The 15703-nt window shown below is 39.2% G+C and overlaps 1 protein-coding gene and 1 pseudogene across 1 annotated transcript in view; one reads left to right on the plus strand and one right to left on the minus strand.

Annotated features, from left to right (window-relative positions):
- Positions 1 to 5063: 5063 nt before the first annotated feature.
- Positions 5064 to 15703, minus strand: part of LOC126295441 (uncharacterized) — a 97683-nt gene continuing 87043 nt past the window's right edge. The window contains exon 8 of the mRNA XM_049987939.1: positions 5064 to 5262. Coding sequence (XP_049843896.1) covers positions 5175 to 5262 — 88 coding nt within the window. The 3' untranslated portion in view covers positions 5064 to 5174. The remainder of the gene's footprint in view (positions 5263 to 15703) is intronic.
- Positions 10394 to 10510, plus strand: LOC126295582 (5S ribosomal RNA; annotated as a pseudogene).

A 15703-nucleotide genomic window follows, 5' to 3' on the forward strand; every position in this document is an offset into this window, starting at 1 on the left:
AACGTCGATCAGTTGTAGAATTTTGGAACACGTATTATGTTCGAGTATAATGTCTTTTCTGGAGACTAGAAATCTACTCTGTAGGAATCAGCATGGGTTTCGAAAAAGACGGTCGTGTGAAACCCAGCTCGCACTATTCGTCCACGAGACTCAGAGGGCCTTAGACACGGGTTCCCAGGTAGATGCCGTGTTTCTTGACATCCGCAAGGCGTTTGACACAGTTCCCCACAGTCGTTTAATGAAAAAAGTAAGAGCATACGGACTATCAGATCAATTGCGTGATTGGATTGAGGTGCTCCTAGATAACAGAACGCAGCGATGGAGAGAAGTCTTGCGAAGTAAGAGTGATTTCAGGTGTGCCACAGGGGAGTGTCATAGGACCGTTGCTATTCACAATATACATAAATGACCTGGTGGATGACATCAGAAGTTCACTGAGGCTTTTTGCAGATGATGCTGTGGTGTATTGAGACGTTGCAACAATGGAAAATTGTACTGAAATGCAGGAGGATCTGCAGCGAATTGACGCATGGTGCACGGAATGGCAATTGAATCTAAATGTAGACAAGTGTAATGTGATGCGAATACATAGAAAGATAGATCCCTTATCATTTAGCTACAAAATAGCAGGTCAGCAACTGGAAGCAGTTAATTCCATAAATATCTAGGAGTACGCATTAGGAGTGATTTAAAATGGACTGATCGTATAAAGTTGATCGTCGGTAAAGCAGATGCCAGAGTGAGATTCATTGGAAGAATCCTAAGGAAATGCAATCCAACAACAAAGGAAGTAGGTTACAGTACGCTTGTTCGCCCACTGCTTGAATACTGCTCACCAGTGTGGGATCCGCACCAGATAGGGTTGATAGAAGAGATAGAGAAGATCCAACGGAGAGCAGCACGCTTCGTTACAGGATCATTTAGTAATCGCGAAAGCGTTACGGAGATGATAGATAAACTCCAGTGGAAGACTCTGCAGGAGAGACGCTCAGTAGCTCGGTACAGGCTTTTGTTAAAGTTTCGAGAACATACCTTCACCGAAGAGTCAAGTAGTATATTGATCCCTCCTACGTATATCTCACGAAGAGACCATGAGGATAAAATCAGAGAGATTAGAGTCCACACAGAAGCATACCGACAATCCTTCTTTCCACGTACAATACGAGACTGGAATAGAAGGGAGAACCAATAGAGGCACTCAGGGTACCCTCCGCCACACACCGTCAGGTGGCTTGCGGAGTATGGATGTAGATGTACATATCTGCAGAATCAGCAAGGGTTCCTGAGTTTTTCTAAGTGTTTGCCAAGCCCTGTGACAATATGTCAAATAAGATAGCTAAAGCAAATATGTGAAACAGCTTCAGTTATTTATACTAATCTTGTACTCATGATTAAAACTAGTTCCTCAACAGAATGGAATGGGACAAAATGGAAGGAAACAAGTAAAGTGTTCTCAGAAAGAAAGTGTTGACATTGGATGGGGAAGCAGCATTGCTTGCTAACATTTCATATTATCCAGGGTGTATAAGTGGCCAAGGAAAAAAAATTCCCAGATTTCCCGGTTAAAAATACACTTTCTCCCTGCGAAAATAAACTTTTTCCGTGTTAAGTGACAGTATACTCTTATTCGGCACTGTAAAACTCATCAATCCTCTGAATGTTTACGGTTTTATATACCGGAGTAGAATTTCCTAGCACTTTAAAAAAACGAAACTCAGGGGGGAAAAACATGTTTTGAAAGACTTTTGACGTGCAGCAACATGTACTCCACATATTTCCGTATTGCGAGGGTATAAATTCGAATTCCATTAAACATTGCATGTCACTTCCCGAAGCATTGAAATCGAGTTTGCAATGTGCTTTTGTAAGCCACTCATAGCTCATGTCACGTGATCTCTCACGCTAATGACAGCATAGGACACGTAATGTAGTCAGCCAATTGCAAGATCACTCTTAAGTAGCACAAACACACAAATAAGAGAAGTTAGTGGTTTAAATTAGTATACATAGCATTCACATATAATATTGGCCTCAAAGATTAATAAGCTGGAATAGAAGCTAAGCTTCCACATATAATGTTGATCTTTTTTGCGCTTGTCACACGTTAAGATACATAACACAAATGCCAGTAAAATTTTTAATAATGAAGTTAATGTCTGATCTTCTAGGCTCGAAATTGCTCTGAACGGTCGTCCTCATAGAGTTGATTTTTAAATGAGAGTCAAATGCTTTGTGATTTAAGAAATTCATTGTACATTCTCACACATAGCTCATCTTACGTAAAAGGAAATCTGCTTTGAATGTAATGCTTTTCAAACCACCATTCGCAGTATTTTCCCGTGACCTGTTAGAAATAGGTTCGTTTCAGCAGTTGCAAGAGAGCGCCAGATAACAAACGTCACGCCAGATAACAAACGTCACCGTGCTTGCGCAGCTACGATGACGCAGGAAACCCATATGTTCGTACGTGTAAAACATTAAAAGATTTTACATTATGTCATAAAATAAACAAGACATCAGAGGATACTTCAAGGGTGTCAGAATTTTGTGAACCATACTAAAAGTCATTATTCGGCTTAAAATGTACATTCATACGTAAATTTTCTTGGAGTACCAGTACTGTATTAGCTAATGTTTGGTTCTTTATTATGGCATAATGCCATAGGTGCACTTGAAATGCAGCAAACAGTTGAAACTAGCCAGTAGTGTGAAATTAAACATTTTGTTTCAAATAAATGGACTGCCTTAACAGAAATGATTAATAAAAGATAAATCTCTTTAGCAAACCAGTTAAAATAACTTCATTGTTCTGTAAGGCGATTAATGTTTGACTGTCAGAAAGGTGGAAATAAAATCTAAAACTAATAACATATTTTATCCTTCCGTAATTACGTGTATGTATTTTAATTCATTTGATAGCTCCAGGCCACAAAAATGCGTTTTGTTCTTATTTAACGTGAGAGTAATAAACGAAGAGGAAACAACAAAATCACTGAACATAAACACAGGTCACGTGGAAACAACCCACCTCCCCACCACAACTCAGACTGCTCTGTGCATCAGCCCCAGATTTACTAATTTCCAAACCGGGGCAATATTAAGTAGTGGCGCCCGCGCAACTCAACTGTGTGTGCACAAAAGCCCACCCACAACTGCTCAAATGAATATAATTTGAACAGTTGTCATGCTATGCTCATCGGAGGCAATTTGTTGTTACAATACATTGCATAGTCTTCCTAAAGCCTTTGACACACTTTGCTGTTGGCAGACGCTTGTATAAGCACTGTTTTGTTGTAGTATATGTTGCATTCCATTTGCATCTCAAATTTTAAGTCTTTTTTTTCTCTCGTTCATGTTTTATTGTTGCAGTATTGTTCTGCAGTAGCGGGATACAGAAATATCCTTTGTTAGATTATTGGTTCTTACCAGTCAAAATCACAAAAATTTAACTGAAAACTAAAACAATGAAAAATTCCTGTAATTCCAAACAATTCCCAGGTTTTTCCCGGTTTTCTCCTGGATGAAAAAATTCCCGGGTTTTTCCCGGATCTGCCGGTTGTCCCGGGTCGTATGCACCCTGTTAACCTAATCTCCCTACATTCACTCATGTTTTTGCCCCCTTAAATTTTACTGTATTGTTTGCTTTGCTTCGTGACGCACTGCGAAGGTTACAGAAAGACTGACATTTCACCGACAAGTGTGAAATCAAAAAATAAAACAATGAAAACTTCAGGTTGGAATATAATTTAAATTTTGCAATATGTGGCTGGACAAATGTAGAGCTTACATTATGCATCAACAAAAAGCATAAATAGGTTAAACAATTTTAGGTTTTTCAATGGTGAAAGAGTCAGTCTGGAGAAGAATATACTTTTCACGACATTTTTTTGCACCTGGAAAGGAGAGAGGTGGTGGCAGAGGGTAATGTAAAAGGTGGTATGTATTGTCTCCAAAATATTGTTTGGCACATTTGTATGTTTGACCAAACAGATGATGACATTATGAAACGTTCAGATGACACTTTCCCTATTCTTTCAATTTCCAGCTGTGCGGAGGCTTTAACATGTGGCCTTCACTGAGAACATCCAGTATGAGTTTTGCTTTTGTCATTAATAAACTTTAACATTGCTAGTTCCTTAGTTCTGATACTGTATTCTGACTTTCTGTATCACAGATGGTGTCTCATAACCTCACTTTCACCATCTGATATTGGTCTAAGGCACACCCTGTGTGGAGATAAAATAGCTAAAAAGCTTTGGTGTAAGGTAACCGGTGAGATTTTGGACAAGTTTAATCGTAGGGTCCCAGCACACAGCCTCGTTGCCATATATGCATTGTGCATATTGGGTGGATATTCATAAAAAGTCAATAAAAATAGCGAGTTCCGCATTGTAAATAAACTTGTTATTTATTGAAATATATCTTTAATGATCCATGTGCAGTGAGCATTTACAATTTCATAAAAGTTACAATTGGTACAAAAGTGTTACGTTCTCGAAAAGAAAAGGTGGAGAGGGGAGACGGGGGCAACAACAGCAACAACAACAACATAAGAGGATTGATAAAAAAAATAGCAGAAAGCCCACAACACTTCCTTGGGGAATGCCAGAAATCACTTTTGTTTCACTTGATTACTTTCCGTTCGTTACTATGAACTGTGACCTCTCTGACAGGAAATCATGAATCCAGCCTCACAATTGAGACGATATTCCTTAAGCAAGCAATTTCACTACAGGCCCCTTGTGTGGTGCAGTGTCGAAAGCCTTAGACCTACTGATCCCAGATGTTAGCGCCTCCACATGACATAATGATAATGTGCTGTGTGATGTGGTACATGTGGAAAATGGAAGTGAATGACAGTTTTTTTGAATGTAGGTTGTGGTGACACTGATTTGTAGCATACCTCTTGCCCTGTGTTAGGTCAAAAGTTGACAGTTGGAAAAAATGGTACTGAAGGCTTCAGTTAGTTTGGATAAGAGGGCACATAACATAATGATGACACGCTGACAGGAATGAGTACAACAATCTTCAGATCAGGAAGCAGGAATTATAAATACAGGAAATCAGAATAATATTTCTTTATTTATTTTGGATTCTTTACTATTCTTGTAAATGATGTATTTATGAATTCATGTACACGACTGAATGGAAATGAATTATACAGTGATGGCAGCTCAGAGCATCCCCAACTTCCGCCACGCCTCCATCAGCTTTGGCTGCTCCACGCCTTCCCAGTGGCGCACTGGTATCTTCGCAAAGAACCTGCAGAAGAAAAGGGGATGAGTTTGCTCAATGTCTACAGCTGCATCTATACTCTACAAATCACCGTGAAATGCAAGGCAGAGGGTATGTCCCACTTTACCAGTTATTAGGGTTTCTTCCTCTTCCATTCATGTACGGAGCATGGGAAGAATAGCTGATTGAGAGCCTCTGTGAATGCTGTAATTATTATAATCTTACCCTCACAATGTGAGCAATTATATAGGGGGTTGCAGTCATCATTTAAAGCCAGTTCCTGAAACTTTGTTAGTAGGCTGTCTCAGGATAGTTTTCGTCTATCTTCAAGAGTCTTTCAGTTCAATTTCTTCACTATCTCTGTGACACTCTCTCACAGATCAAATGAACTTATGACCATTCCTGCTCCCTTTCGCTGTATACATTCAATATCCCCTGTTATAGTTCAATTCTTTTATCTTGGCGGCTCGTGCATGCCCGCCAAGACGCGGGAGATTGCTGCGTTGCCAGTTGCAAACGACGTACACGCTAAGAGAAGCAGCGCCATAGTACAGTATAGTTCACAAACTTACTTTTAGGGGGGAGCGCGCAGTGTATGAAGTAAAGCCACCACGGCCGCATTAACCCTTTCGCTGCTACAGAGACGTGTTCCCCGCATTCCGCGCTCTGCACAATTTTGTCGTCACTGCATTGCTCCTGTGCAGGCACATTGTGTTCTGACTGCTTTGACACACTTATCATTCGATTTCACAAAAACTATTTGGCCCAAAAATTAGATTTTTACACATCTTCTTGACTGATACCTTCCCCCCCATAAATGAATTAATTTTGTTTCGATGTTCAACGCAGTTATTGTGCAGCTTTAAATTAGTAAACAATTGTGCAAAATTTTGAAAAGTTTGCAGAGGTAAAAGTCCATAGCGTATACTTTCCGTATGGTCGATTTTAGTTGCCACAATGTTGAGAATGAAATGTGGACAAGATACCTAAATTTCATATAAAATTTAATGTATAACAATATCTCATTTAATTTAAGTACCAGATATTGAGAAATATCCCATCTTTCGCGGCTGTACTAAAAGTTTTATTTATACCAGAGCCATTTCGCTTTTTTCTAAAACATTCTGATTAAAACAAAGTTGGCGAAGTACACAAAACTGAATTGTGGACGTAAGAAAACATAGAAACTAAAATATATTGACAGTGAGGCGCAGTGCGCAAACAATTTGTGTTTGTCACAACGGACAGCAAATACTTGCCAAGACATAGATCAGTCGACAAAAACATTTAATATGATGTTACCAAAGCAGCGAAGCAAGGAATTGCGTCAGACAAGTAGCTCAGCAACGTATGAGCCGAAATTCTGCTCTAAATAATACTTTTAATACTGTCGCAAAAGAATATGTCTCAATATGAATAGTAAAACAGCGACTGCGGAAAAGAAGATACACAAACAAAACAGATAACATGAATATTGTATCTGTGCCTTTTCATTGTTTTTGATTGCTGTGAAAAGAAACATTGGAGGACAAAATTAGAAAAACCGAAAACTTATTATGATTATAATGAAGAGATAAAGCACTAGAAATATTCAAAAAATTACATTCAAATGAATAAAATTCATGAAATAAGAAATAAGTAAATAAAGAAAATATTAAGTGCTGGTCGAGGTTTGAACTCAGAACCTTATGCGTGGCAGCCAAACATCGTACCCGTTATGCTAACGTAGCTCGTCATGAAACAGAGTTTCTGGAGGACCCTAAAATATCAAGCAAAATACCGACAAACACTGTTGGTATGGCTATGAATTACTCACACTTTGTCGAAGTAGGATAGGAAATAAACAGTTACCGCTGTTCTTTATTGCGAAAAAGCGGTTTGTGAGAATGATACAAACACCTTCCCTTGCTATCGCCTGAATTAGGAGGCTTATAGCTTGTTTGGTTTAATTAATAAATAGAATATGTAGCAATTAGTATAAAGAATGCTTTTTCCAAACAGAAAGTCTGCTATCAAGACATTGCTTCTGTTCAATTACTTTATTTATGACTGAACGTTTCTAAAACTGAAGACACTCGTCCATGCTCTGCACTGCAGTCGAGCTCCGTCAACGTTGTTCTCAGTTCATTGGCTGACTGTGTCTTGTGACGTCAGATGCGCAGAACGAACCTAAACTCGGCCGCTGTCATAAATGACGCGCACTTTAGTCCTATTTGGTATAGGTCCAACACACTTGAGCAATATTCTATAACTGGTCACATGAGCGATTTGTTAGAAATCTCCTTAGTAGACGTAGTGCACTTCCCCTGTATTCTATCAATAAACCAAAGTCTACCAACTGATTTACTCACCACTGAGCCTAAATGATAATTCCATTTCACATCCTTATGAAGTGTCACACCCGGGTATTTGTAAGAATTGGCTGATTCCAACAGTGTCTTGATATTATAGTCACAGTGTTTTGTGGAGTGCTCAACTTCACATTTCTAAACATTTAAAGTAAGCTGCAAATATTTCCACCATTCTGAAATTTTATCAAGATCTAGGCGAATATTTATGCATCTTCTTTCAAATAGTACTGCATTATAGAAAACTGCATCATCTGCAAAAAGCCTGATGTCACTATTAATATTGTCTGCACATCATCAACAGCAAGGGTCCTGACACACTTCCCTGGGGCACACCTAAAGTTACTTCTCTGTCTGATGGTGACTCTCCATCCGAGATACCACAGTCTTCAACCCTGTTACAAATTTCACTTGGTACCTCTTATGATCATACTTGTGATGAAAGCATAGGGGTGTTACTGAGTCAAACAGTTTTCAGAAATCAGGAAATACTGCATCTACCTGACTGCCTTGATCCAAAGCCATCAGTAAATCACGTGAGAAAAGTATGAGTTGGGTCTCACATGACTGATGTATTAGTAATACATGCTGGATGGCATGGAGGAGGCCATTCTGTTCAAGATACCTCATTGTGCTTGAGCTCAGAATACAGGGTGTTACAAAAAGGTACAGCCAAACTTTCAGGAAACATTCCTCACACACAAAGAAAGAAAATATGTTATGTGGACATGTGTCCGGAAACGCTTACTTTCCATGTTAGAGCTCATTTTATTACTTCTCTTCAAATCACATTAATCATGAAATGGAAACACACAGCAACAGAACGTACCAGCGTGACTTCAAACACTTTGTTACAGGAAATGTTCAAAATGTCCTCCGTTGGCGAGGATATATGCATCCACCCTCCGTCGCACGGAATCCCTGATGCGCTGCAGCCCTAGAGAATGGTGTATTGTATCACAGCCATCCACAATATGAGCACGAAGAGTCTCTACATTTGGTGCCGGGGTTGCGTAGACAAGAGCTTTCAAATGCCCCCATAAATGAAAGTCGAGAGGGTTGAGGTCTGGAGAACATGGAGGCCACGGAATTGGTCCACCTCTACCAATCCATCGGTCACCGAATCTGTTGTTGAGAAGCGTATGAACACTTCGACTGAAATGTGCAGCAGCTCCATCGTGCATGAACCACATGTTGTGTCATACTTGTAAAGGCACATGTTCTAGCAGCACAGGTAGAAACAATGTCTGCCCCATTCGCAGAAGTGTACCCGTGGAGGCCAATCAGCTGGTGATAGTGCCTGCACACGCTGTACACGGTACGGAAACAACTGGTTCTCCCGTAGCACTCTCCATACAGTGACGTGGTCAACGTTACCTTGTACAGCAGCAACTTCTCTGAAGCTGACATTAGGGTTATCATCAATTGTACGAAGAATTGCCTCGTTCATTGCAGGTGTCCTCATCGTTCTAGGTCTTCCCCAGTCGCGAGTCGTAGGCTGAAATGTTCCGTGTTCCCTAAGACGCCGATCAATTGCTTCGAATGTCTTCCTGTCGGGACACATTCGTTCTGGAAATCTGTTTTCATACAAATGTACTGCGCCACTGCTATTGCCCTGTGCTAATCCACGTATCAAATGGGCATCTGCCAACTCCGCATTTGTAAACATTGCGCTGACTGCAAAACCACGTTCTTGATGAACACTAACCTGTTGATGCTACGTATTGATGTGCTTGATGCTAGTACTGTAGAGCAATGAGTCGCATGTCAACACAAGCATCGAAGTCAACTTTACCCTCCTTCAATTGGGCCAACTGGTGGTGGATCGAGGAAGTACAGTACATACTGACGAAACTAAAATGAGCTCTAACATGGAAATTAAGCATTTCTGGACACATGTCCACGTAACATCTTTTCTTTATTTGTGTGTGAGGAATGTTTCCTGACAGTTTGGCCGTAACTTTTTGTAACACTCTGTATATCTGGGATTCTGCAACAAATCAATGTTAACAATATTGGACAGTAGTTTTGTGGATCATTTCTACTACCCTTCCTGTAAGTGTGACCTGGGCCTTTCCCAAGAACTGGCTACAGTTATTTGTTTGAGGGATCTACAACAGATTGTAGCTAGAAGAGCCACAAATTCAGTATAGATCTGACAGGGATTCCACTGGAGCCTGGAGCTTTGTTCTGTTTTTACTATTTCAGCTGTTTCTCAACACCACTGACAGTAATATTTATTTCATTCATCTTTTCAGTGGCATGGGGATTAAATTGGGGCACTTCTCCTGAGTTTGCTTTTGTAAAGGAATGCCTAAAAAAGGAGTCAAGCATTTTAGCTTGTGCTCTGCTACCCTCAGTTTCAGTTCCTGTCTCATTCGGTACGGACTGGACACTAACTCTGGTGCCACGAACAGCCTTTACATACAACCAGAGTTTCTTTGAGTTCTGTGAAAGATCATTTGACAATATTCTGCTATGGTAGTCATTGAAGGCATCCCACATTGCTCCCTCGACAGCCAAACACATTTCATTCAACATCTCTCTATCTATAGCCCTATGCTTTGTTTTACAGCTATTATGCTGTAATTTCTGTTTCTTCAGAAGTTTCTTTGAGCGGTTGTATACCACAGAGGGCCCCTTTTATGATGAACTGTTTGACTGGCCACATACCTATCCAGTGCATGGTCAATCATTCTTTTCAACTTGAACCATTGTTCCTGTAGATGCTCCTGCTGTGTGCTCGAAGTTTCAAGTTCTTTGCTGAGATACAACACTGTTGACTTTTCACCTAGTTCACTTAATGTCTAGGCAATGGCCTTGCCACAGCGGATATGACAGTTCCCGTCAGGTCACCGAAGTTAAGTGCTGTCGGGCATGGCCAGCACTTGGATGGGTGACCATCTGGGCACCATGTGTTGTTGCCATTTTTCGGGGTGCACTCAGCCTCGTGATGCCAATTGAGTAGCTACTCGACTGAATAGTAGCGGCCCCAGTCAAAGAAAACCATCATAACGACTGGGAGAGTGGTGTGCTGACCACACGCCACTCCTGTCCGCGTTCCTCAGCTGAGGATAACACGGCACTCGGGTGGTCCTGATGGGCCACTTGGGGCATGAAGATGGAGTGCTCACTTAATGTCTATATCTTTCTATTTGTTTTAGTTGTCGTTTGCACTTTGTTAATCATTGTTGTCACAACCATGTCATGGTCACTAATACCAGTTTCAATGTGGATATCCTCAAAGAGATCAGGTCTATTTCTTTCCATTAGATCCAATACATCATAAGTATGGTTCAAAAATATCTGTTTTACGTAGTTTTCAGAAAAGGCGTTTAGTAATGTTTCACAGGATGTCTTATCATGCACACCACTAAAATAACTAATTTCTCCAGTTGTTTGTTGGATGATTCAAGTCTGCACCAATGATTGCAGTATGACAGAAACTTGCATTCAAGTAAACTGATTAAAAGTAAACTGAGCTTTTCTTTGAAATTTTGATTTACGTCAGGAGATGTGTCTGGTGGGTAATAGACGGTTCCAATTATCTTTTTACATGCACTTCTGATAATGAGTCTTACCCAATCAACCTCACATTCAGCTTCAATTTCTATCTCGATGGCTATGAGTTTCTCATCTACTGTGACAAACACACCACCACCATTTCCCATTTGCCAATCTCTTTGATATACACATAATGAGGAATACTCCTATCCCACTGCTATCAATTTCACATTTAAACAAGCTTCCTGTATATAACATTACATCATCTTCACTGCTTTTCAATTATCAATGAAGTTGTTAGTGAGGCACCTATTGCTTATTTAGGGTATGTGTGCAGGAAGGAATCTGCCGGGCCCTTTTAAGGGGAACCACCCCAGCATTTAAGTTTCCCATCTTTTTCTAGGTCTTCCAATATCTCTTTTCCCATATAGCTTATAGTTCAGGATCTTCTAAGTAATTCTGTGACAGGCATTCTCATGAGGTGTTGTCACCAGTCTTCATGATATTTTTGGATTTTTTTATTCATGGTGAAATTATTTACTTTTGTTCTAATGTTTTTTGTTTCTAATCATATCTCTTCTTGTGTAGACCTTAGGAACCTCATCCGCTGTTCGATTTTTTTTCTATGGTAACCCAGCTTTTGTTTCTACAGATTAACCCAATAACTGCCATTAGTTGACAGAATTTCATGATGGTACCACACACAGCTTGGAACTTGTGTATTTTCTTTCAATATCAGACCCAAATAAAAACTTATAGCACAGGGTAAATAAGGGATTTGAGGCACTTTTTCTAAAACTGAGTTACCCAAAGCAATTTTTTATCTGACGGGATATTTTCCTGAGAATGTCATTATTTTTATTTTGTTGCTAGAAGGTTTAAAGTTGTACTTCTTGCACATTTTGTTCAGCTTGTACACTGATCTTTGGAGGTAATCTTCATTCTTCTGAATAATAACTATGTCATCAAACTAAAGTACATTCAGGTATTCCTCATTTGTTATCTTAATTACTTTGTTTACTTTCCATTTCCATTTGCCAAGAAAGAAGTCAACGTAATTATTAAAAAGGGTAGGTGATAGTCCATACCCTTGTCTAAAACCTTGGTTAATATTTGTTTCTTCTTATCAAAACCTACCTGTGTCTATTATAATGCACGTAGTTTTGTGAAGATTTTTCACTATTTCACTATTAGGTGATAAGGATATCCACATTCAGATGTAATCTTCCTTAGGCTATAATGGTTCACACAATCAAAAGCCTTCTCAAGGTTGATATTGGCAATAAGATTTTCTGTGTTGAATTCTCTATGTTTTTTCATGATGTTTTTATTTACAAACACATTGTCTGTGCATGAACAACCTGATGTAAATACATTTTGTTCTGAGAATAATATGGGTCCTATTGTCTGTCCAAAACTATTTCAGGATTTGCAGCGAGGACGGACGTGGTGGGGGAGGGAGCCCACAAGACAGGTAAATGCCACATTCCACCAATATCATGCAACCTGCAGACGCATCAAACCCCCATAGTTGCCAAATCTTCACCCGACCATCACAATAGTTCCTGCTTGCAATGAGCTTCAGTTGCAGTCAGCTTGCTGTCCTGTGTAATCATTGCACCAATTTTTATGGTTGTAGGAGTTATTCTTTTATTTTTTTATTACTGTTATTTGTTGTCACCAAGGCCACTGCTAGGTGTTTTGCCACCCTAGGCAAGAATTGAAAAATGATATCCCCCTCTTTTTTCCTACCAACAGTCTCCCCAATATGCCCCCTACAACCACCTCCAACAGCCAACGGCACAACAATGCAAATCTCCTATTATACTTTTCATTATTAAACTAAAATGATCAGATGTCCTCATTTTCTGGGGAAAGTCCTCAATTTTCATTCTTTGTCCTCTATACCTTTAAAACCGATTGAGGACAACAAATGTCCTCTGTTTCTCATTTTTTGTCCTCAGGTTTTGACATTTCCCAAAATAACTAAAATAGGAAGAATGTGCCAAACATTTTACACTAGAACTAAACTGAATACACCAGTGCAACCAAATTTTGAATCAATTATTTATTTTATTTAACTGCAAGAAAATGGACTAATAAAGATGTGAAATTATTTTCTGGTGTGAATAAATTTGTTCTTGAATTTAGAAATCATGTTATACTGATGGAAAACATGCTGAAGCTTCAAACTAGGTCATCTGGTATTTGTGATGTTATTTCATTTGTGTTTTAACTGAAATATTTTTAGAATGACAAATAAATCACAGCTTTTTCAGCATCAATTTTCTGCAGTTAAACAGATAAATGGTGTATTGTTTGTACTTCCTATTGAGAATTTTACAACTTTTATTAGCAGCCCCTGTGGCACAGTAGCAACTACTTTAGTTTTGAGGTAGGTAGAGGTAATGTGTTTACTTTCATAAAAGTAAGTGAAGACTTACTTCGTAACTGTTCCATATGCTCTTGAAAAGAATTAGGTGCTTTAATTTTTCCTATTTTTCATTTTTCTCCTCATTTGCTCAATCTTTTCGCTGTCTGATTTGAAATTAATTTTGACTGCCTTTCCTGACCTTTAAAATTTTGCCACCCCTGGTGACTGCCTGTGTTGCCTTGTGGAAAAAATGGCCCTGGTTGTTACCGTTACTTGTTGTTACTGTTATTCATTGTGTGGTACTCAAGGACGCCAGGAGGATGTTCATCATTGATGCTGCTTTTTTGGCCAGGGAATTGCCATATGAGCACAGTCGGGAGAAATGGTTTGCATGTTACATGCATACCTTGAGAATAAAAAACTGAATGGTGGTCCACTGCTCTCCATTGACAAAGTAATTGACAGAACTCATAACTTAACACCCCTGGGAAAATATGTCTTACGGATAAGCAGATTACCAATATCGATTCATTTGCAGAGGAAGCAATTCTCATCATGTTTTTTATTATTATCACAGGAAGGAACATCCAACTCTTTGTACAAGTATGTGTGACCTTGAAAAAGTCCTGATTCTTTTTACACAACCTAGGCTTTCACTATGGACATTTCTGTGGCCATAGGCTGTTGATGGAGATGGAAGATATAGTTGCATGGCAATGCCAACTTTAAAGGGACACCCATAGCATAAATATCAACAAATAATGGTCAATACTGGTCAAACTGTCAAGCAGGACTGCTCATAATGACACAGCTAAAGGAACAAAGGCAATGGCTTTAGGCAAGGGAGCAGGCTTATTCTTCTTCATGAAGATACCTTGTAAGGTTTTCTGCCAGTCTCCTACTTTTCAAAGCAAAAGAAAATGAGATTATCATTAAAAAACGAACCACATTACATTTAAAACATGGTTCAAAGATTCACTAATATCAAATCTTGAAAAACCATCAACATTTGTTCTAGGTAATGCTCCTTGCCATTCATTTGTTGTTGATAATGCATGTACCATGGCAAACTGAAAGGAGGAAATTATTGATAGGCTTCAGCATCATAATGTCAATGTAAGTAATTATCTTAAAAAGGTAGAGTTTATGGAAAAAATATCTCTCAATAAGCCACAACTCCATCTAAATGATATTGATGAATTGGCAGAAAAGCATGGGCATACAGTCATTAGGCTGTCACATTACCACTGCCATTTAAAGCCAATGGAGTTAATATGGGTTCAAATTACATGTTATGTTGCAGGGAATACCAACAAATTTACCCTCTGCAGTCAAAAGAATCACAAGAGAAGCTGTTGGGAAGGTATATCTGAAGACTGAATGAAAGCCGTCAAAAACAGAGAGCATCATGGAAAGAACATAGCAGTATGAAGCTCTTTTGGAAAATTCAGTAGAGGAGATGATAATTTCATTAAATGACAACGGTGCTAGTGATAATGTTACTGACACTTCATAGCAATGAGAATGATGTAAGTGGACTTTTTCTGTAGCAAATGGAGCACAGCTGGATTGAGCTGCATGTTTGAAGTGTGCAGTTAACACCTGTAAGTACCTACATAAGAAAATTATATTGTCGTAAGTTTCGACATTTTAATAAGAGAGCCTTAATAGCACCTAATTCCGAAGGAAGGTCATCTCAGGAATCCCTTCAGTATCACACAAAACAAATATTACGTTCACAATATAACTGCTGTAATAAAAAGGCCCTATTATTTACACCGCTTTTGTTCTTTCTAAACAAGAGAGGCTGGCCTATTTAAAGTACATTTTCTCACTATGATAAACACACTTGATCTTATTTTTTGTAGTGTTATGGCGATCTGTTTCTCTTGTCGAAATTGTACAGGCGCCTGATTAGTAGTTGACACACGAGTGAACCATTGTGCGTCATATTTAACTCAAATTATCTTGCATTAGGGACCTGTGACAGAGTTGTGGATTCAAACATATGAAAATATGATGTAGTCTTAAGAACTCATTGCCGGCTGGTGTGGCCAAGTGGTTCTAGGAGCTTCAGTCTGGAACCGCGCGACCGCTACGGTTGCAGGTTCAAATCCTCCCTCGGGCATTGATGTGTGTGATGTCCTTAGGTTAGTTAGGTTTAAGTAGTTCTAAGTCCTAGGGGACTGATGACCTCAGAAGTTAAGTCCCATAGTGCTCAGAGCCATTTGTACCATTTTTA

This window comes from Schistocerca gregaria, chromosome 11 (genome assembly GCF_023897955.1).
Source record: "Schistocerca gregaria isolate iqSchGreg1 chromosome 11, iqSchGreg1.2, whole genome shotgun sequence".
NCBI classification, from domain to species: Eukaryota; Metazoa; Arthropoda; class Insecta; order Orthoptera; family Acrididae; genus Schistocerca; species Schistocerca gregaria.